This window comes from Condylura cristata, unplaced genomic scaffold (genome assembly GCF_000260355.1).
Source record: "Condylura cristata isolate star-nosed mole 26May11 unplaced genomic scaffold, ConCri1.0 scaffold00013, whole genome shotgun sequence".
Taxonomy (NCBI): Eukaryota; Metazoa; Chordata; class Mammalia; order Eulipotyphla; family Talpidae; genus Condylura; species Condylura cristata.
In genome coordinates this window covers 15642707-15666287 of record NW_004567114.1, presented here as the reverse complement: position 1 = coordinate 15666287, position 23581 = coordinate 15642707, and the positions used below count along the sequence as shown (strand labels likewise).

Below are 23581 nucleotides of genomic sequence, written 5' to 3'. Positions count from 1 at the left end.
GAGGCAAATATATCTGAATCAGTTCCATTGCTCAGCACAACTACTTTTTCCTACCTGAATAAAATGATGAAAGTCAATTTTCTCCATAATATAAAGTTATACAGGGAAAAGTTATACAGCACTTTTCTCCCCCAGGAAAAGTTAATCGCTCACTTGCTCCTCTGTGATTCTACAGCATTTTATTAGAGTACTAATCAAATGTACTAAGGTCTTTTCTTGACCATACTCTAGCTCCCACTAGACTTTGAGCTTGTTAAGAATAGAGAACTTATCACTAATTTGATCTTATTTTCAAGTATCTCTTCAGTGCTAAAATTATGCCAGGCACTGGAAGTGAGATGGAATCGAGGTGTCTACTATAAAGAACCTACTGCTTAGAACATTACACAAAAATGTGAACCATGCTATGAAAGTAAGCCCTGTCAGAAACAGGGGACTGAAAGGTTCAAACTAGATTCAAACTAAACCTGGGGCATATGCAGGAACAGGGGACTGAAAGGTTGAGGGTGGGTGGGAAAAGTATGTTCATAAGAATCAATAAAAGGGTATGGCACAGTAAAGAAAATTAAAAAGGAGTTCAGCAAAGCAGAACATGTAGCACTAATGCCAAAGTGGAAAAGAGGATAAAGAAGCACAAAGAACCAGCTTAGGGAGGCCCTGCCAAATGTCATTAGGGAGTTTGGACTTTATCCTGAGAATAATGGAAACTTACGTAAGAGTCTTAAGCAGCAGCTAAACTTACATTTTAGTGAGAATGGACAATGGAATGCAAGGAAGCAATAAGAATGTCAGGTGCTAGTGTAAAGGTAGTGAGGGCAGTCTATTTCAGAAGTAGTAATGCCTGAACAGGACAATGGTGTGCAAGAAGTAAATGGACTCAAGTGCTGCTAAGGAAGTAGGCATGATACTGACTGACTAGATGTGCAGATGAGAGAAGAGTCAAGAAAGTTTCCCAGGTATTAGGCCGATGGAAATGAGTAGATGGCTGCCCTTACTAAGAAAGAGAAGTAGGTTTCTGGGTAGTGATGAAACAGATCAGGAGAGAGACAAATTAAGCTTTGATCCTGCTACATTCAAAGTAGCTGTCAAAAACAAAACATCATTTTAGTTATAGCCAAAGAGAGAGTTCTCTTAACAGATATACTTGAAGCCAAGACATATATAAGAATGAGCAAGAGGAATATTAGAGGACCAGAGGCCTAGGGCAGAACCTAGAACCACACAGTATGAGTTCATGTTCATGTTCACTGCCTTTACATGGACAATTTAATTAGTCATCAAAGCTTAATGATTATGAGTATGGGTTCTGGAGTCAGAACACCTGATTCAAACCCAGTTCCTGTTGCTTTGAATTATTCACAAATTGAACCTAATAACAAATTGAACCTCAATACTACTACATCAGGAAATAAAGAGTTCAAGAGATGGAAAATGCTACTACTACTACTGACACGCCAGCTCTAAAAGGCTAATAAGTGTATGTTCTTTTCCAGTGTGAAAAAGAATACAATTTGAAAAAATATTTCCAGTTTTACCATTAGGGAAAAACATCAATCATTACCTGAATTTATCTCTGAACAGAGGCAAATATCTATCCATGTGTTTAAGAAATGACTTTTAATGCATCTTATCATCAAAGCAATCATTAGCAACGACCTCAGAGGGGTCATTTTGGCTAGGATTTTGAAAAAGGCATTCTTGTGCATTGCTGTTAGATACAAACTGGCTTTAGAGATAAATTATAAAACTGCAGTGTGTAAACTTGAATTTCAAATTAAATAATATACAATGATTTAAAAGAATTGCTATTTCTGATAATAGAAATTTTCATTTTATAAACATGCCTGTCATTAAGAGTTTCAATTTGCTGAAACTTATACTTTGCAAGTGGTTCAAATTTATGAATGAATTCTCTTTCATGAGATGGAACTGGGGCAGGATTAAAATTGGAATGAATCACAAGGTATCTGAAAACAAAGGTTTAAACTAACTTAAGCAAGGAAGAACCCATTTTCATGGTTACTGAAACCTGAATTTGGTCAGTTTTCTACTTACTACAAAGTAACTAGAAAAACCTCTTATCAATGATCTTTTCCAAGCAAAACCACAATATGGAAACTGTTACTACCTTTTAAAAACTTGTTTTAAAGTCTTCCAAAAGTTACTGAGACTTCCTAGTTTCAAGTCAATTATCTCAAGTAAAAATCCCTCACAGGGGCCCTACCTGGTGGTGCAGCAGGTTAAAGCAAAGCACTTAGAAGCTAAAGCCTCTGCAGCATGAGTTTGATCTCCGCCTGCCTCGGAGGTGACCCACATGGCACGGCAGACCTCTACTGATCCGCCCACTGCTCCCTTCAGCAGTATCCTTCGTCAATCTGTTTGTTCTGCTCCCCACTCTGTTATCTGGTGAATTCTCTCACTGCCCTGCACCTCTGGCCTACACCCCAGTTCTCTATGTATAAATAAATAAATCTTAAAAAAAAGAAATCCCTCACAATAGTGTTAATTTCAGTTAATCTTTTTTCTCAATGAGAAATTCCGCAAGAATTTCAAAGATATCATTTGAAAAAAGCCAGCCACAAAATCAACCATCAGTTTTAAAAGCAATGGTAACCATGACTCTAGCATAATGAAGTTGATTTGGTTATGCAATTTAAGTTAATGTTAACCAGGATCAAACCAGGCATTTAAATGAAAAAGGAAAATAAATCAACTGTGCAACTATATGTAAAAATTCCTATTTTCTGGATAAGGAATCCTATTTTGACTCCACAATAATGATACAGGACTACAATCTATTTAGACATGAAAGTAAGATATTTAACTTACTGTAAATGAGAGTGTAAAATAAAGAACAGCCTGATTTACATTTAATCTGTACAGATAGTAGTAGAAAATTATTCCTGCAAAGTCCATTAAAATCATTCAAGAAAACTAGAAAAGGTAATCAAAAACAACAACAGGAAAAAGCCCAAACTGAAATCATTCAGTGCTAGCCACAATATCAGTAAATAGGGACTTTCACATTGTTGGGAGGAAGATACATTAAGATAATCCTTTAAAGAGTACATTTAGTATTACCTATTAGACTTCAAAAGATTCATATCATTAGGTCCCATTTGTTTTCACTTGTAGAATATTTACTTACAGAAATGATGTATGCACGATAGTATCTGTACAGGCTGTAATATTGAAAACTTGGAACCAGAAGAACTCAAAGGTCTATCAATAGGAAACTGGTTCTACCAACTATGGTGAAGTCATCACATGGAAGCCTGGGCATTAACACTGTGGGAATCAAAGGTCACTAGACAGAGCACAGGAGCAAAGGCTGAATCTGGGTGCAAGCTTATGTTTCAGTATTAGGCAGATTCTACGGAAGCAACACCAAGTGAAGAAAACATCTACATAAAATGGAAACATACTGGTGAAGGGTCAGTAAGATGAGGAGCAAAAGCTGAGCAAGTATCCAGCAATCAGAACATGAATGAAGCAGAGTATTTAGTGATATAGAGGAAGCCTTTCTAGAGCTAGATTAAAGAACTGATAAGAACTGAAAAGTGAATGAATACAGACAACTCTTCCAAAGAATAAAGGAGGAGAGATGTGATTGGTTGCTGGAGAGTGATTTGTGGCCTCTAGGAGGCTTTACTTCTTAAAATAAAAGATATGACAACACGCTTAAACAGTGATGAAAAGAATGCAAGACAGAAATATGTAAGTGGAGCTAGAATTTGCTTTATTTACTAAATGAAATACCCTGGGAAGACAAACACTTACATTTCCCCATCATTTTTAATAACAAAACCAAAACAAGGCCAAAACAGTCAAGTTCCTGAAAAGTTATCACCTCAAGAAAACCAGAGCCAATGCGACTAATATTTAAATCAATGCATTTTGAGTAACGGAGATTACTCTCTGTAACACAGGTGGGCCTATCTAATCAGCTGAGCGTCTTAGTAGAACAATGATTCCCACAGAGCAAGAAGGAATTCTACTGGCACACAGCCTCTCATTCTGTTTCTCTAGAGAACTCTAATATAGGATTAAGTGAGTTATTTACAATGTGATGTTTTCACTTAACACTGACATTCTTCTAGGAAACACTTAGCTTACTATTCATTCTCATCCTCTTCTTCCTGTTCTCCAGAGCTAAGGGTGACCAAATGATCATTTAGTAATTCTACTAGTGACTTCTGGCGAGATCCCAGCTTTTCTGATGCAGGCACCACTGCTTCCTGAGGTCCTGGGGTGCAATCACGTGGAACAAAACAAGGATAAAGTCAATTAACTAACAAGGATGAACAGGAGTCAGCATCCTTGAAGGCTCAAACCTGAGTTGCCTAACCATGGAGAACAGGCTATAAGAACATCTGCTTCTGGCACTGTTTGATGGGTTTTCTGTTATTTGTGGAAAAACATGCTCCTTTTGAAACTGAGTAGTCTATAATAGCAAATACTGTTATGAATTCATTTCCTTCCTGATGGCTACTTATTCATTTTCAACAAATAATAAACAGGAAACAGTTCATGCAACTGTTTGCCTCTGAAAGGTGGGTCTTTGGCTGGCACATGGAAACGTAGATTTGGGAGAGCTCATACCACCCTAACCAATGAAAGTAACTCACTGTGCCACAACTACTTGTACAAAAAATGTGGTTTACAGTGAACATCTGCTTTCCTTCTAGGAGTATACAATTTTGATACACTCATGCTAGGTAAAGTGATTACCTGATTAGTCGCCAAAAAAAAAAAAAAACTCCAGAAAGTAGGTCTCAACTGTTAGATTACACTGTACATTTTTCATCCCAATTTGTTGCTGGGGAATTAAGTGGTCTTGCCTGATTCCCCCTGACCCCTGCCAATTTTGCTTTGTATCTTTTTGCTGTGAGAAATCATAGCTGTGAGTTCAATTATATGCTGATACAATATATGCTGATAATTGTCATCCTTCTAGCAAACCATCAAACCTGGGATGGTCTTGGCCATCAGTTGGCATTAGAATTCCTAATGGGATTTTGCAGAATCACTCTGACTCACTGAAATATAGTGAGAGAGCTGTTTGGAAAAAGGAAAGAGAACGGGCAGGTATGACGAATCTCTAGTGCCCAGATGGGCATGGAATTATGCATGGTATGTGGCAGCCACTGAGCTGCTTTTTACTGTGAGAAGGAAAAGTTACTTGTGGAATTTGAAGATCCTCACTCCAAAGCCAGAAATGGGCTCAATGGATTCACCAGCTGCTCTGGTCATGCCAGCCTTTGGGTTTTTTTCTCTCACCACTTAAGAAAGGGCCCCAAATCTCTAACACTGCTCTTTCTTGAGGAGGAGAGGTTAAACCAAATTCCAGGAATAGAGCAAAATTTTAGATAAGCCAGAGGGAAAAAAGGACGGGGGAAAGATTCCAGCAGTTTTTCTAGCCTCACTGCCTCTTTCTTCCCAGCATTCCAGCTTGACCTCACCTGGCAGGTGCAATGTTAACAGTGCAGCTGAATGGGCCATAGAAGTTTGAGGGAATGTACAACGAGAAAGAAAAAATGGAAAAATTTTAAAGTGGCTTTGTATTTTGTGGTTATTTCATGTGGACATATGGTAAACAGTGACACATGAGAAATTTTTTATCTCATCATGTCAAAGGAATATGCTGCTGGGGGAAATGTATTCAAAAAAGAAATGTTAAGGGGACACAGTTTCCTTGCTTTATACAGCCAGACAGTGGGTTGAAATTTAAACTCTAGTACTAGAAACTGAACAAGTTTCTATAATTGATGATTTTTGCTATGGATTGCTTTTGATTTTTGTTTACTGGAGTCTCTGTTAATAAGGAGACAATAAGAAAGGTGATCCACAGATGGAGACTTTAGCCTGATATGTGCCATGTATTTGTGAGGGGGTCGTGATGTGAATTGTTTGACAAGACAAAAAGGGCTTAAAACAGCTGGACTCTGGCCCTGTAGCATCTCACGTTTGAGGAAGTGTCTGGTTTTTAAAAATCTTGACTTCTCAGATCAGAACTTGATTCTAGGCTGTCTGGACTTGATGCTAGGCTTTCTAGGACAGGCTTGCAGCTTCAGCTGCATGCTACTGAAAGCAGCCACAGCTGTGATAAACAACTCTTCAGGCTCTGTGAGCTCGGTGCATGGGACATGCTCAGCTACGGAGAAGCACGAAGACTCAGCTGTACTGTCTAGGACAAATGTCCACAGGAAAGACTTGTATTTTGAAGGGATCATCTGAAATCAAGCTGTTGAGGGCTACATCTTTCTGATCGAGGCCAACTGCACTCTTAAACTTGTGATGACTGCTTGAAGCTCCACCTTGGGAGAGCGGGCATCAGTGGGGATATGACCTTCTCCTCACTCCCATGGTCAGGTGGGTTCATCTCCAGCCTCTCTGGTGGTGTCTCCCTGCTGCTGACTCTGTGTCTGGCTCTCCTCATGAGTGACGATGTAGTCATTTGACCATGCCCTTTGCCCCTTCCTCCGCTGAACACACCTCAGGACAATCTGACTATTCAATTAAGCGTCTTCAGAAAGGGGGTAGCTTTTCTAAGTTGTTCACTGGATATACAATCAGGGTGAGATGGGTATCAGGTATTCCACCGTATTAAAATTTGTGAAAATTCAGGGTTTTCTCCTAATTCCTGAACATGATTCCTTTCTGTTTTGGTCATGTAAAAATTTTATTTTGTGAAGATGCTTTACCCCTCTTGCACACAACCCTTCCAGACAAACAGGCCTGGGCAGAGGATGGGACGTACGATGGAGGGGAGAGGGCATTTGTGATCTTTACTTTGTTGAAGCTATTTCCCAAAGCTTCTCTCGCTTCCTGAAGGAACTCTCAGCAAACCCTTGCAAGCTGTTGAGAGTGCTTTGAATTCAGACTGCTGAGCCCATAATCATACCTGACAGGAGGACTAACTGAAGCAGCAGAGGTAGGTCAAGTCCCTACACTTTCCATGCCAGAAACTTTCAGATGTTGTCCACACTTGTGAGGTAACAGACAACAAAACCAGTGGAATAGACTGGAAATCCCTCTGAAACCAAAGGCTGGACACAACGACTGTGAACTAGGAACCTATTCCCATGGTGGGGGGCCACATCACACCACCTGATTGGCAGGCGTCTTGCTTGGGGGTACCCCAGTGATTGAAAACTCTTTGCTTCCACGTTACCAGGTGTGCCCTCACTATCACTGCACTGCCTCAGCTCTCGAAGGCTTTCAAATCAGCTTCAACTTACTGGCCAGAGTTGTGCCAAGCCTGCATGAATACTTAGAGTCAGGTAAAAAAACGGTTAATACAGAAACTTAAGGAGGAAGCCATCTGCCTTTCTAAGACGTTTAAGATTAATGGGATTTGTTAACTGGCTAAGCCCAGAACCTGTGAAGGGCATAAGTGAAATCAACACTGAGGCTGGTCTCACTCTGTCTGGGTCTTGTTGATAATAACTCCGTTGTAAGGACAACTTATCAAATGACCAGGCACAGACTGTACAGACTGTACAAAAAGAATTAACCCAGTAGGCCTGAACTTTTATATTTGAGAAGACTGCTTACAAAGCCAGCCCATGCCTGGTGTCTGGGAACTGAGATTTTGGGAGGATACACCTTAACCCTTCAGAATGGCTCAACCCAGTTATACAAACAACATGCTTTATGTTTTACACCTACTTTTTTTGTAAGATTCTGCAAATTTGGCATGTGCTAAGTAACAGAGTGTCTGTGGCTACACCACTAGCCTCCATTAAAAACTCCAGGTATTAGTTCTCTAATCAGTTTCCCTCATAGACAAAGTTTCACATGTGTTGCTGTAACTTGTTGCTGTAACTGGGCGAATTAAGCAGCATATTAAGTGCATGCGTGTCTGTGTGTGTTTGAGAGTGAGTGAGAGTAAGAGGGGAGAGAGAGAGAAGAGGGAAAGAGGGGGAGAGGGGGGGATGTGGGGAGGAGGGAGAGGGAGAGGGAGAGACTGACTCCCTTGGGACAGGCCCTTAAAGTTTTGTATCTGGTTTCTACCAACCCTTATGCATTGACTTTTTCCTTCACTAATTTTACTTCATATTCTTTTGCAGCAACAAATCACAGCTGTAAGTACAACTATGTGCTGAGCCCTGTCAGTCTCCCTAGGGAATAATCAAGCCTGGGGTGGTGGTCTTGGGGACCCCTGACACAAAATGATTAAGAGATAGCCAAGAAGGAGAGAGTGGCTGGAATCATAAAATGAGGAGTGGCAAATGATGACTCCAGACTGTCATCTGAACAGGAAGGAGGCCCAGTCTGGCTGCTGCTGGAAAACTGACCATTGGGTATTAGGGGGAAGCAGGAAGACCAGAGAGGAAGAAGGTATTAGCTTAAAACTCTTCAACTATTCTTGGATAGTTTAGAAACTGATCAAAAAAAAGACAAAATTACCTTTAAGGATGAGTATTTATATTTTAAAAGATGGATTTGGGCAAAGGTGGTGAAGAAGGTATTCTGAAAGCTTATGTAAAAGCCCAGAGGTATAAAGTGTATGATGATGCATTTGAAGAACCATGATTGGTTTAGGAATGCCAAAAAAAAAAAAAAAAAAAAAAAAAAAGGGTGCTTTGGTGGGGATCTGGGAGAGATTAAGTTACAGAAACCAGCAGATATTTGGGACACAAAGCTTTGTGCATCATGTTAAAGGCTGTCATCTCGCAGACTAACAGGGAGACAATGAAGGATTGTAAATAGAGGAGTTTAAAACACTAACTGTGGGTTTTAGGAAGAGGAACATGGTGCTGATATGGACTAGATGTTGATAAAGTCTAGAAGTAATTATCACAATGTAGCTGGAACCATATATACCCAAAGTCATTTATATGCAATGCATGTTACATTTTATATAACCATGTAAGCCTTTTCATGTATTAAAAAAAGTTTACAACAAATGTTTGTAAACTTTGTTGGTGTTACCGTACAGAGAATTCTCCAAGTGATTTTTAAAAATCACCGTATTATAATAAATCCCTAGTAAAATATATATTAAGAACAAAAGAACCATAAAGAAATCTTAAACTGGATTCGACCAGCCTTTTGTTAGTAGTAAGGTTGGTAATGTTATTTTGAAACGAATGCACAGTATATATTATATAAACATACATTATATATACATATATATTGGGCTGTCAGTAGAATAAAGCAATATAAACAGTATCATCAGGCATTAAGATCTTCAGGGTCAGGGAAAGCAGACACAAACACAAAAGGAAAAGAAATAAAAATTCTGGTGGGCTGAAAGGGTGAACAGCATACCTGCAACTCATGGGCCCTTTTTGTTGCCGGAAATAGAGGTGCGACATGACCAAATCGTCTCAGAAACATAACAAGACCCCGCCTGGCATCTAAAGGCATTACTCCCCAGGAGGCCTACTTGCGGAAAGCTTTAGCAGGATGGACTTGGTCTGCCTAGGCTGCTAGCTGTAGTGCGCTGCATATTTATGAGGCATGCCTGCCTGCATCACACAAGGTGCACACCTATCACAGAATAAACTGAAGACACTGCATAACCGAAAGAGCTCCCTTCAGTGGACGTGGCAATCCATATGCATCTCTTAGTGGCCTCAATGTTAAAACCTGGGCCAGAGCACATCCTAGGTGGCAAGAAAGGACCTGGGAAAAGCTTTGACAATCAAGGACTTCTCCACAGACTGTGTCTTGTGCTAACTGTATCTTGAATACATTAGTCAAGCTTGATACTGGGTAAGATCTGACTCTTGTGAGTTCCACTTGTCCGACCCTTTGTGTTACTGTACCTAGATTTACTTTGAATTGGAAGTATCAATTTGAATGAAACATTTCCTAACCCTATTCATCAAAAAGGCCCATGAGCAATGACAACGCGGTTGGAGCATATAGCCCTGGGTACTTAAGACTGTAGTATCTATATGAAATTCCCTGCTAAAAAGAATCTAGGTTTCTTGGAGAAATGGCTAAGATTCATTTCAGGAAATGCTAACGTAAGTGTCTTGCCTAAAAAAAAAAAATGCATATTATATATCTGTGTATATATAGCTAACACACATTCATATATACCTTATATATAAACCTAAAAAAGTTTAAAAGTCAGTGATGGTCAGTTAAAAGAATAAGGGAATAAACTTAAGGAATTGTCAATGGCCAAAAATGGGACAGGTGAGTAATGAAAAAAGAGTAATTACGAAAGAGTAAAGCATAAACATATGAAAACCCATGGATTTGCAATGATGCTCAAAGCAAAGCAAAGAAACAAGCAAACAAAATATACTTAGGAATCTCCCATGGAGGTTGCTAGGGCACATCATTACTTGAAAATATATCAAGGAAAGAATCAACCTCCTTTCCCTGGTATGAGTTCTACTTCATTAATGAAATAGTTGATGTGGAAAAGTTTTTTATAAAAGAATCCAGATAACAAATGTAAGAGCACTGATAAATTACAAAGTCACCACTTTGCAACTCCTACTGAAATAATGGATCCAGACAACAAACAAAATGGTTGCCAAAATCTTTTTCTTAACTGAAAGGCCAATGAGAATATTTTGAAGGGCTAGGTAAGGCTGTCACCACCCAGCCCAGCTGCTGAATCACAAGAAGCAGAACAATCAGGAAAATATGCCTCCCAATGTACGCAATATATACTACTACCTAGGAAATATTCTCACGCCGAACTAAATCTACCTCCTCTAGAGCTGACTTCCAGTTTACAAAACGTACAGAAGAGAGCAAAACAACTTAAATGACATTACAAGGATATGACCAGCAAGATCCAGAATGTGGGAAATTGTATAGCACAAAGTACATTATTTCCTTATCAAATAAATGACACCTAAAACTAAGGAGGGGAAATGTTACAAATGAAGAGGAATGTAAGATCTTAGCTCAGATACTCATTCAAATAAACCAAATTAAAAAAGAGATTTGAGGCCCTCCCTGGTGGCGCAGCGGGTTAAAGCACTGCACTAAGAAGCTAAAGCCACTTCCGCATGAGTTCGATTCCCACTGCCCCAGAGGCGACCACATGGCGTGGCAGACCTCTCCTGACCCGCCCGCTGCTCCCCTCAGCAGTGTACTTCGTCGATCTGCCTGTTCTGCTCCCCACTCTGTCTCTGGTGAATTCTCTCACCCTCCGCATCTCTGGCCTATACCCCAGTTCTGTACAAATAAATAAATAAATCTTTAAAAAAAAAAAAAAGAGATTTGAAAGAACTGGAAAACTGAATAACCTGATTTTGCTGCAACAAATTCTTACTTTTAGAGACAGCACACACATAGGCAAAGCAATATGGAATTTGCTTTGAAATATCCTGGGAAAGAAAATAAAGAGTAAATGTGTGTATGGTGATAAAGCTGAAACAAGAATAGCAGAAGACAGACGGGTCTGACGTTGGGTAGGCTGGGGCAGAGGTAATACTCTTTTGGGTGGTTTTGGAAATCTCCCTAATCAAAAACAAATAGGAGAAAATTAAACTATATTATGTGGGCAAAATTTGAAACTGGCAATATAAAATTGACTGAGGTACAAAAAGTAGTAAGTAAAAGGAAGGGAATTATTTTTCTGAAAAACAATTTAGCAATATGTATCAAATGTTTTTAAAATTTTATGTTCAGCCCAACAAGTTTATTTTTAAGAATTCTAAAGAACTTTTCACAGATGTGCACAAGGAAATCTCTAAATTTTCTAAATCTCTAATATTCCAGAAGAAAACACTATAAACAAACCATTTCTAAGGTATGTCATATTTACATACAAAATTGATTATAGCCATTAATTATATGGAAAAAATGTTCATGACAAACTGTTCTTTGCAAAACGTAGCCTATAAAATAGCATGGATATTTTGACCCAATTCAGTCATTTTAAAAGTATTCATACACTAGATAAAAGCTTAACAGTATTCTTCATTATATAAACAGCAGTTATTTCTAGCTAACATTAAGGAACTTTAAATTAAAAATACTTGCTATTATGAAGGCAAATGTTTGTAAAAAAGTGGGTTTTTTTTTTTAAGATTTATTTATTGATGCATACAGAACTGGGGTACAGGCTAGAGGTGCAGGGTGGTAAAGAGGATTCACCAGAGACAAGAGTTGGGAGCAGAACAGGAAGTCTGACGAAGTACACTGCTGAGGGGAGCAGCAGGTGAGTCAGGAGAGGTCTGCTGTGCATCTGGGTCACCTCTGGGGCCAGGGATCGAACTCATGCCAAAGTGGCTTTAGTTCTTAGTGCTGAGCTTTAACCTGCTGTGCCACCAGGGAGAGCCCAAAAAAGCTCAAACCTGGATCAATTCCCAAGAGTGCTTAGTAACACAATTTTAAAAATTATCCTTTTGTAAATAAAGGGACACAAAGCAGAAGACACATGAATAATGAATTTTTTAAAGCACAGGTATTTAGCATACTCTACTGTGAGAAAGAGCAAATTTGCATTTAAAAGTGCAGGCAAAGTTAGAAGAGGATTAAAGTTTAGCTAAGTTTCAATTGGAGAGGGATAAATAGCTGAATCAAATTACCTAGGATGACTAAAAAGGCTATTGTAGTGAAAACCCTAATATAACTCTGAATAGAACCAAAGAAGCATGTTAGACAATTCTTCCCATGAGTTTCTATTCCATGTATCACTCTGACAGATTATTACATACTGAAGGTCAGAGAGAATGTAGGATATTTATAGAATCCAAATACAATTTTGCTTAATGAATTCCACTTACATAATTTGGGTCAAATCTATTAAATGAGTACCTGATATAATATTAAAATCTAAAATGTCCTTTGAACCAAACTCTACACATGGTCAATAATTAGTAAAAATAGACTATTTGAGCATCTTTCTATGCTTGCTTTAAAATTTCAGTTGTTTGCATCCTAAAACAAGCAAAAGCAAAGAAAATGCCTAGACTACCTGATTTCCGTACTTTCGTTGGCTCTTCATAGTCCTTATTTTCTGGGTTTGGAGATTCGAGAAAGCTGATTTCTTCTGGGACACTCTGTTCTTCTTGATTTCTGAGGCTGTCTTCTTCTTCTTCTTGAATAGGTGATTCCAACTCTGATTCTTCCGAATCAAGAAATATCTGACCAGCAACTACTCTGCCTGCTGTGCTGTGATCCTTTACTGATTCATCAGATGGCAAAGAGGTCTGAGAATAAAAAGTATTTTCTATTCAACAGTACCAAGACTTCCTCTGACTGAATTTGACCATTTCTTTTACTAATTTGGAACTCTTTTAGCTCTTGAACATGTCATACTTGTTCAACTCCATAGGCCTTGGAAGCATTCATCATGTGCTTCCATTACCTGCCCAATCCCAACTCTTTCTTTGAATTTCACCTGAGACATAATTTCCTTTAGGAAGCCTCCCACCATGCCCAAAGGTGGGGTGGGGTCTACATGCCCCCAACATCTTCTATTTCTTCTATGACGGCTCTGATTCTAACTTCCTGTTTCTTATCTATATTTCCTCTAATCTAGAGATCAGGGGATCCTAACAGCTTGGTCTCCATGGATACCAATAATGAGCCTATTCAATCTATCAACTGGTTTAAGTGTATTAACTCATTATTTTGTTTTATTTAAAAAACTGATATAAATGGAAACCAAGAGCAGGGGTTATGTCTCTTTTGAAACTAAAAAAGAATGAAGTCAATCTGTCTTTAGGCAGTAAAACTGTCACCTCCTAAGGTTCTTACACACACACAGATATGCACATACACACACAGTTCAGACAGCACATTCAAACTAAAATTAAATCTAATAAAAAACAATTATAATGAAAGTACTTACTATTCTCTCTCCCTGTAAGTCAGTGATTTTTTTTTGCCCCAGAAGAACTAGAACTAATATTGATAGTAGTGTCTTTTAAAAATCCAATTCTGTTGCTCAAAGAATGCAAATTTCATCTACTCTCCAAGATAAATAACTCATGCTTTTAAACTGGGCATTAAATACTGGTTAATGCAAATTTCAGTACATACCTTGGACTCTAAGGATTCATCCTGGCTGCTTTCTTCATCTATAAAGGAATTTTGAGACAATTTAGTTATCCTTCTTATTGGGAAATCACAGCTATTATTAATAAAGCATTTGATAAGTACAACAAATAGACACTGGATTAAAAAAACTAGAATTATCTAAAAAATGTTTATATTCAGCAATTGTTCAGAAAAGGTTAAGTCAAAAGAAAAGGGGTTTGAAGGTAGTTTTTCTTTCTCCAGGAAAGATGTTAGTCCTACATGTTACATAAATAGGAAGACCTACCACTGCCAACAGCACATTTATCTACTACTGAGGAACAATTACTAAATTTATAAAATTACATCTCTGATTCTCTGGTTCAGGATTCAACCTATTCTTTATCTCTGTTCAGAATCTGGAATTCAGAATCTGGAATTATACTAGTTTATTTTAGCACTGGTTAGCATTTCGTTGTTCATTAAGACTACTAAAGACAGAAACTAAGGATTATTATTTAACCAAGTTGCCAGACGAAGGTATAGAGGATCTGTGTTCCACTTTACTGAAGAGATAACCAGATAAAGGTAAAAAGCAGCATTCATACTATCACATATTCATTCACATGAGATCTATTCATTAAGAAATCAATACCTTGTAACTCAATAAACTATGATTTCACCTACTTACAGCTTTCTACCAATTCCTTTCAGCTGCTTTGATTTTGTCCCATTACTTAATTTCCTTATAGTAATTTTTTTGTTTTCAGCTATTCTATCCCCGTTAGTCATTTTTCTCCTGCTTTTACTATAAGCACATTCAACAAGCCACTGAGCAAACAAAATGTTTGAGCTTTGTGACCTGACCAGTTTTAAAGAAAAACTGTTCAATAACCTCTCTGTTTCCTTCTTATTCTTAAAATTACCTAACTGTATTCAAGAGTGAGCTTAATTATTGTATGTCCCATAAGCTATGTAGACAAAAAGCTATAAAGCCATGTGGCTTTCAACGAGAAAATGTAATGTAATAGTTGCCAATCACGTTTACTTCATATGGTTACATTCTTAACATCACTCATAACTAGCAGCTCTCTAAAGTATAACAACAACATGCTTTGGCTCACATTATCAAAGTATCCAGCAGACCTTAAGAAGTATAACCAAATCATCATGCACAGAACACAAAACCCTAGTTTATGGTATTCATTCCTTCGGAATATTTAAAAAGAACAGTCAGCTAAGGAAAGTTTTGTCCTATATGAAAGTGCTGTCAGTTCAAATAAAATTTAAAGTGATATTTACTATATTTACTACTTTTAGGTGACCTTCCAAGTTGGGGTTATTGCTCCTGCGTTGGGATGAGGAAGGTACTGCATGTACTAGTGCCCTAACAAAACTCAGGTAGTGATATCAATTCACATTTCTTCTTCAAATTAACCTCTTCAAAAGCATCACCCCAAAACCCAACTTCTAATATATGGTTCAAATTCCAGCAAATTTTTGGATAGCAGAAAATATTCATCTCTATTTTACATAAATTTTTTTTTAAAAAGATCTATTTATTTATACATATATAACTGGGGCACAGGCCAGAGGTGCAGGAGGTGAGAAGATTCACCAGAGACAGAGTGGGGAGCAGTACAGGCAGATGTACTGAAATACACTGCTGAGGGAGCAGTGGGTGGGTCATGGCAGGGTGGGTCAGGAGAGGTCTGCCATGGCATCTGGGTCACCCTCCTGGCTGGGGATTGAACTTGTGCTGCAGTAGCTTCGAGAGCTTCATAGTGCTGTGCTTTAACCCACTGTGCCACCAGGGAGGGCCCTTATATAAAAATTGTATGTATAAAATATTTAATCGCAAATCTTAACTATGTAATACATGGCGCTGAGCTGACATTAAATGCATAAATGTTTACTGTACATCCCCAAATGCTGAAATTTAAGATTAGCAGGTATGGTAAATAATGGACACCTTTAAATAAATTTAAAAATACACAAGTTTCAGATACTACAAGCTGTTAGGCATCAGAATAGCAAAAGTGTTTCTAAACTCTAAGAGACTGGAGAACTTGTGACATCAGGGTTATTTCACCCGAATTGCATCATGCTTTTCCCCTCTCTCCTATGTTCACAAACTAGGAACCTATACAAGGTTACTGATAAAACTGGGAAAGCCTACTGTTTAAAGCACAGTTATTTTCTCTTTCAAACTGCTATCTCCACTCACGTATCACTTTTAAAGTAGCCTGGTAAGGATTAAACACATTAAAGAGACATATAAGTAAAAAGCAAAGACTAGTAAAACTTATCAGAACACAGCTATCAAGCAAGAAAAAAAACACAAAGGGATTTCATGAACAGTTACAGATTTCTCACTCAAATCAGTTCTGAACTACCAATGGCTTCTATTTAATAATCATACACCTTCCTTTGAAAAAGACTAATACTCATTTTTACTTTATCTGCTAATAAAACTGAAAAGAACCATTCTTTCAGGAAAAAATCATCATCACAAACTCATTTTCCCCAAGTCTTATGCAAATTAAACAGACTGATACACTTTCCAAGACAGAAAGTCCAAAGAGTTGGTGAAGAAAGACCAGACAAGGCCCTCCCTGGTGGCGCAGCGGGTTAAACACTGCACTAAGAAGCTTAAGCCACTTTCACATGAGTTCGATTCCCGTCTGTCCCGGAGGTGACCCACATAGCACAGCAGATCTCTCCTGGCCCGCCCGCTGCTCCCTTCAGCAGTGTACTTCATCGATCTGCCTGTTCTGTACCCCACTCTGTCTCTGGTGAATCCTCTCACCCTCCGCATAATCTTTTTTTTTTTTAAAAAAAAAAAAAAGACCAGACATTCGGTCTTCTGCTTTGCCACTGAATGTGTGCAGATTCTAGGATATTCCTGATTCTGACTGTTTCAAGCCTGAGGCGTGGAGAACCAGATCCCAAGCCTGGCTTCATGACATACTAATTTATGCACAACTTCCCATATCACAAACTTCCTCACCCTCCATTTTCTCAATTTGTCAAATGGGGATAATACCATCTGCTCTGTTGACTCACAATACTGTTTTGGGAACAAAAGAACAATGAAATCAAACATCCCCTAAAGTCTGAAATGTACTTTTTGAATATATGGTATTAATATAATTATGTCCTGAAATACCTAGCAGTGGACCTAAAAGAATACAACATTGGCACAAAGGGAAAAAAGTAAATCAACTGCCTATTCTTATACCAAAATAAGTAAACAAGTGTTGCTTAAAGTGAGTCCTTTTCCACCTAGTTATGTTGAAAAAACCCTTTAAACTCTTCTTTCTTTAGCAACAGGAAAAACCACATTTCTAATAAAAGTATATTTTACATGTCTCTAAACCAAGATGCTAGATAATAACTACTACCAGATCAAGAGTCTCTTTATTGGCTTATTATATTCTGACAATAACTATGTAACTTAACCTGGGTAACTGTTAATATTGAAACTATCAATTAACACAAAATTAGAATAACTAAGTCTAAGCTTTAAAAATGAGGCTGACATCATACAAATAAGCAAGGTAATGAACAAAAGAGCCAACTGAAAATTCATGTAGTTAGTTTATAAAATATTATCTCACATAAATGTTAAATTATATATCTGACTTCATGACAGGTATTTTCACTACTTGCCAGCATATACCTTGATATTGTTTTAGTCCTGGTTGAGTAAGGTTTCTGCTTCTACCAGAGAAATGTTTGGACATAGTATAACTATGATGGGTATCAGAGCAGACATTTCTTGAAACCAATCCTTTGTTTACATCCATATAACGCTAAGATTTATCACTTCAGTAATAACAGTCTTCTATTTCAACATCCTGAGAATCACAACTTCTGATTAAATGCTCTCCAAGTATCATCTCCACTGACATGGAACTCAAAGTATATAAAATCTCATCAGAGAATATGTTTGTGCACTTCAATTTTCTTGACATTCTGCAAACTGAATTCAGAGAGATAGGTGCCATGTTCTTAATAAATCTCCAACGTTAGTGTTAAGACTCAATTGTGGAGCCTGTTAAAGTTTAGATACCCCTACCTTTCCTGACTTAAAATTGCATTTTAATCAAACCTTCAAGAGGAATTCTGAGGCAGGTGATTCAAAGGTCCACCAGGTACTCACTTCTTTTGATTAATTAACTGCAAAGAATGTTTCAATAATTACATAGAAATTTATAAAGTCTGGTCATGAACACAAACTATTTACTAAAAGGGGGAGGGGTAAGGAGCGGTGCAGACCTAAAAGCATGATGTTTGTTTGCATTAAAGTAACATATGCTTGTTGCTTTTGAAAGATATCTCAAACCACACTATGGACAGAATTTTAGGTTTAGACCTCTTAATTTAGAAGCAGTTATGACGTGATGGCATTGACTTACAACTAGGACAGATAATTTGGGGATTTAAATAACCATCTGGGAAATTTTCTGCTGGAAAAGAGAGTTGACATTTATACTCTGCCTTGTTCCAAAAAAATTTTAAAGCCACAGACAGCTGTCTTGTAACTGAATTTTGGATTAAAATTCAAAAGCTTTATTGGACTGTTTTTCCTTAAACCAACACTTAGATACATCCTTAAAATAGAGCTTTCAGATGTAGATTAAAAATAATTCCCAGAACCAGTGTATAGAAAAGCTAATCAGAAAATCAATTCAAAAGCACAGGGTTTCCTTTATTTACATACAAAGTAAAAAGTAGGTGCTATTAATTTTAAGTGTATAGGGGTTGTCTCGGAAATTATCAAGTCGTCAACAAACGTGGCAACTAAAAAGCAGCGACAAAGGTAAACGCAACTTTCTCAAGTATGTCTTCAAAGAGAGGTAGGAGGTGGGCGCAATCACAGAAATCTTCCTTTTCAAAACGACAGGGACCAGCTCAGGTGCTACGCAAACCCATCAAACCACTGTCAACATCCTGTTCGTGATGGCCCTGTGACAGTCCCAGTTGTGTCAATTTCTTAACTTACACATCCCAACTGCAGAGTTTCAGACCCTATGCAGCACATAATCTGCATAAAAGTCAGGAAGCTCCAACAGGACCCCTCTGTCACTACGGGTCTAAACCAGCTGTCGGGATACATTCCCAGGGAGTCAGCTCCCTCTTCGAGAAGAGTCCTGTAAAGTTTGTTAAGTGGGGACAGGCGTCGGCTGGGTGACCGCTCCTCCTTTTCCAGCCCTCTCTGGTTCCCTAAACACCCCCTTCGGTCCAGACCAACCGAAATCCAAAGAATGCCAGCGAGTGAGAGGCCAGCGACTGCTGTGACCACAAAGTGGAGTCCCCTTTTGAGCCCCCACGGCCCTGCCCAGCCGACAGAGGCCGGGGGGCGGTGGTTCCGGGCCTCCAGCCCAAGGGGGTGGATACTGACCAGAGGACGCCAAGGCCGAGCCCAGCAGCACCGCACAGAACAGCAGCGTCAGCCCGAACCGGACCCGCATCCTGCTCTCCCCGCCGCCGCCACCCCCCAAGCTGCCGCTTTCGCCGCTGCCACCACGGACTCAGCCGTCGCCGCCGCCTCGCCGCTGCTCTTCCTGCTCTGGTCTTCTTCCTCCACCCCTTCCCAGGCCTCCCTGCCCCGGTGCGCAGCCAATCCCCAGCCGCCGCCGTGCGTCCCTCACCCAATCACCGTCGTCTTCCCACCCAGTTCATTGCTCCGCCCCAAGGTCAACGATTGGCCAATCACTACGCGAGAGTACCACACTGGCTTTTCCGGTTGGACCACGGCCTCACCGACATGGCCCCAGCTAATTGGTAGCTCCTAAGTTCAACCATTCCGGAATCAGAGCGTGAGTCCGGGCTGGGAGAATACAAATTCACCCCCAGACTACAATTCCCATAATACACTTGACGGGCCCTCTCTCTGGGCGTGCCCTCTCGGGAAACGCAGTTCTTCGTGGGCCAAGATGTACAAGTGCTACTGGTTGCTGAAGTTAAAATAACTCAGCGAACACCTGGGCTCAAGGCCACGTATCCACAACCTTGTTTTGTTTGCTTTGAGCCAAAATAAATATTAAGAAACACAAAAGTTTACGAGCTTGTCATGTGTCAGCTCCTATTCCTCTTAGTCTTACTTACACAATCTGAACTGAACATAGTGATAAGAGGAAAAATACACCAGCTAGACTTGAGTTGAAACTTTTTTTTTAAACTTTGATAAAGCAGTACCATATTTACTGAAACCAGGGTGCAACTCACTACCTGTGCTTCCTTCCCGACAAAACAGAAGCAAATAAACCCCTCCCAGTGTGGATAATTTCAATGCTAGGATTCATTTTCTCCAGGGCCACCAGAAAACAATCTGCTGGAAAATGCGCCAAGAGCCTTTGCAAAAACTCTTTCAAAGCCTTGTCTTCATCTTCTCTTCTTGTAAGTTCCATTGTTGTCTTCTTAACTAGGCTCAGCAGGCCCAGTTTCGTGTGTTTAGAGATAAAGCAGACAGTGGTTGCCTTGAAGAAAAGCAAATAGTCTTGTATATTAAGTACCTGCTCCAAGTAAGCCGGCTACCTCTGGACATCAAGGCAGTGGCTTGGTATTCCTGCCTCCTCATGAGATTGTTTTGTTTGCTTTTCCACCCACAGTCAGCTAGCAGCCCTGGGACTTGGACAGCCCGAGTTCAGGATTTTGTAAAAGTCAATGTAAGCATTGTCAGTATATTGTGATAACATCTGCACGTTTGTTTTCCTTCTTCTTTCAAAGAGAGACCTCATTTCCAGAAAAAGCATTTAAAAACCTACTGTTCCACATTCACATTGGAGGAGATAAAGGAAAACTCTTGTCCACACACACACAAAGCTGGATTTTGTTAGTTATCAGTACTGCCTCCTTGGTTCTCATCTCTATTTCTGTCATCCATAATGTTTCCGTGGAGTTCCTCTGATTTTAATCATAGGGAAAAATCTGGTATGTGCTCCTGTTTTCAGTATATTCTCCTGTCCATTTTAAGCATAAGGGCCAAATCACTTGAATTACATAATTACTCTTTTATGTGACCAGTTTTCTCTCTCACTGGACACTTCCCTAATGACCTTCATTTTCTCTTACCTGGCAGATGCTCCTGAGAACTGGCCATATCCACCAACATCATTCTCTCTTCCCTCTAACTTTAAGCCAAATATGGCAAGATCAAATTTTTTAAACATTGCTTTGCCATACTTACTAAAAAATTTTCAGTGACTGTCTTTTTTCATTGAAGCAAAAAAATATTAGACATCTGACAAAATAGAAATTTGTCCTGTTAGTTCTATTTAGTTAGGGAAGTGCTAGAGCAGAAACTTCTGCTTGCCACTGGAGAAGCAGTGATTGTCTAATTGATAAAGTTGAAGAAAGTTCATTGCTTAGTGAAGACTCTCTTTTTTATCCTTTTCTTTACACAGTGGTGTTTATATTTAAGGCCCTCTGCCAGGTGCTACATGGACAAATTCTCACTTCTTTTTTTATTGCTTTCCAGTTCTCCACTTTAGTACCATCTTGCCTTCTCCTGGGTCCTGCCTCTCTTTCCATTGCCATGGCTTCTTTTTAGCCCCAGTGTTGCGTTGACAGCACCACACTGACAAATAGGAGTAATGGAGCAGGCAGTATGATGCAGGATGCTGCTGAATAGCAAGATCCTGGCCTTTTAATTGATAGAATAATCACACAGCATCAGTTGTGAGGGGAGGGAGGACAGTAAAAAAGGGAGGGGTGAAACTAGAAAATGTACTCTGTCATCTATAATATCTGGGGCTGTGAGTCTGCCTTCCAGGCACTTCTCACCAGCATGATGACTGGATATTGTGATTGAGATCAAGCCCTACATCCCCAGCCAGGGTTTCTCTCTCAAAAACAAAGCTTCCAATGATCAGCTTCTAGGGTCCCTTGTCAGACTGTCACACATTGGTCCTTGGCCTCTGGGAGTTCCCGGTCATACTTCACATTCATATCCTTCCCACGGTGATCAAGCTCTCTGCTCTTGATTGATTAAAAGGCACCTTTCAGGGTTAGGCTCCTATAACTGACTGACCAGGAAGTTCTGACCTTGTATAGAATGCAGACTGTAAGTAACAAAAACAAAGGCTGCAAAGCTGGTTAGGGTTAACAGACCTACCTGCACCCCAGTGCTGGCATCTTTCCCCATTTTACTTGCATTTCATCTTTTCTGATCGGATCAGTTCTTATTAGTCTGCATGACTATAGGTAACTACAGAACATTCACAATCTTGCCTTCTAAATAGACTTTAAGCTTGTCGAGGTCAGAAATAATGACAGAATTCTATGTAACAGTGCATACATTAGACTTGCCATTTAACCAGCAATACATAATTATTTATTACTTCATAGATACTACTTACCTATATTTTCAACAAACCTGTTATCCACTCTAGGTTTATTATCAAAATATCTTACAGGGAAATATTAGGAAGCATTTACAAATCAATTATATAGGAAATTTACTTTACTTCTCTTTACCTCATACCCTCAAAATGGGTATATTAACAATACTCTCTTCACCAAATCTATTTTTCTGATGTTCAAAGCAGATGTGCATGGAGAAGGTTTTCTTTATTGCAAAATGATCTATAAACAGTATTACTTCTTTTTGATTCCTTGGTTGGACCAAAAGAGCAAAGCAAACTAAAAATTTATTTGTTTACTAAAACTAATGAAATTAGTTTTTTCTCCTTAATTTGAAATGGGTTGGGAGCTGCTAGAGCAATTATATTTAGCCAGCAATAAGTATTTTATATGAGAATGCTCATAGGACTTTGACTTTTTCAGGAAATGCCAAGTTTCCAAAGAAAATCTAGAATATGGTGTGAGAAAGTCAGATTTATTTTATCTACTTGCTACAATGCATGATGATTAATTAGTGAAGAGCTTGTGGCTTCTCTATGACCTTGTCCAGTTGGAACATACTCAGGGTTTCTTTCCAACATTCCCTGTTAAAATTATGTACTCACTCCACCTGTACAAGATAATAATATTCATTAATGCATAGACTTCTTTAATATTTATTCAGCTGTTTGTACTCTGTCCAATTAGTCCATATCAGTGTTCTGGATCATTGTCGTAGTTTTCCAAGTTGCAGAAAACCTGTTTGCTCTATATTACATCACAGCATAGGACCCAAAGGAAGTAGATAATACGTACCTTTTTATACAGGTGACATTGATGCGAACTTACTGTACTGAAATACTTCAAGCAATCAGTAAATACTGAAAATCTCCTGAAAGTGCTAAAGACCTAGATCTATTTTTCTCTTAAAGATGGAAGATAACCGCGCTGAGAACAGAGTGTCACTAACATTAGTTAAGTATATCTTTCCTGTGTTTTTCTTCCAGATCTATTTGAGTTGGCATGCACTCAAGCTGCCAGCGCTTATATCAACATATCTGCCAGGGCAGAGTTAGGGAGAGGCAAGAAGCCTGAGACTTCTCCCTCAGGGCTTAGAGAAGAATATCCTTTCTTTGATGTAAATGTGGAATATTAAGTCATTGTTCTTGTGATTATTCATGATTGAATGAAAACATAGATCCTTGCACTATATTGTAAAATAGAACCTGGCATCTACTCATGTGTATTTGTGAGTTCTGTGAGAAAAGGGAGAATGACTGTGCTC

General features: G+C 38.9%; 1 protein-coding gene across 2 annotated transcripts in view; it reads right to left on the bottom strand.

The window, feature by feature from the left end:
• Positions 1-19519, bottom strand: part of SEL1L (sel-1 suppressor of lin-12-like (C. elegans)) — a 47238-nt gene extending 27719 nt beyond the window's left edge. For both annotated transcript variants that reach the window (XM_004681647.2, XM_012724622.1), the window contains exons 1-3: positions 19355-19519; positions 13972-14009; positions 12902-13136 (exon numbers count right to left, since the gene is read on the bottom strand). In XM_004681647.2, coding sequence (XP_004681704.1) covers positions 12902-13136; positions 13972-14009; positions 19355-19424 — 343 coding nt within the window. In that variant the 5' untranslated portion in view covers positions 19425-19519. The remainder of the gene's footprint in view (positions 1-12901; positions 13137-13971; positions 14010-19354) is intronic.
• Between the last annotated feature and the right edge of the window lie 4062 nt (positions 19520-23581).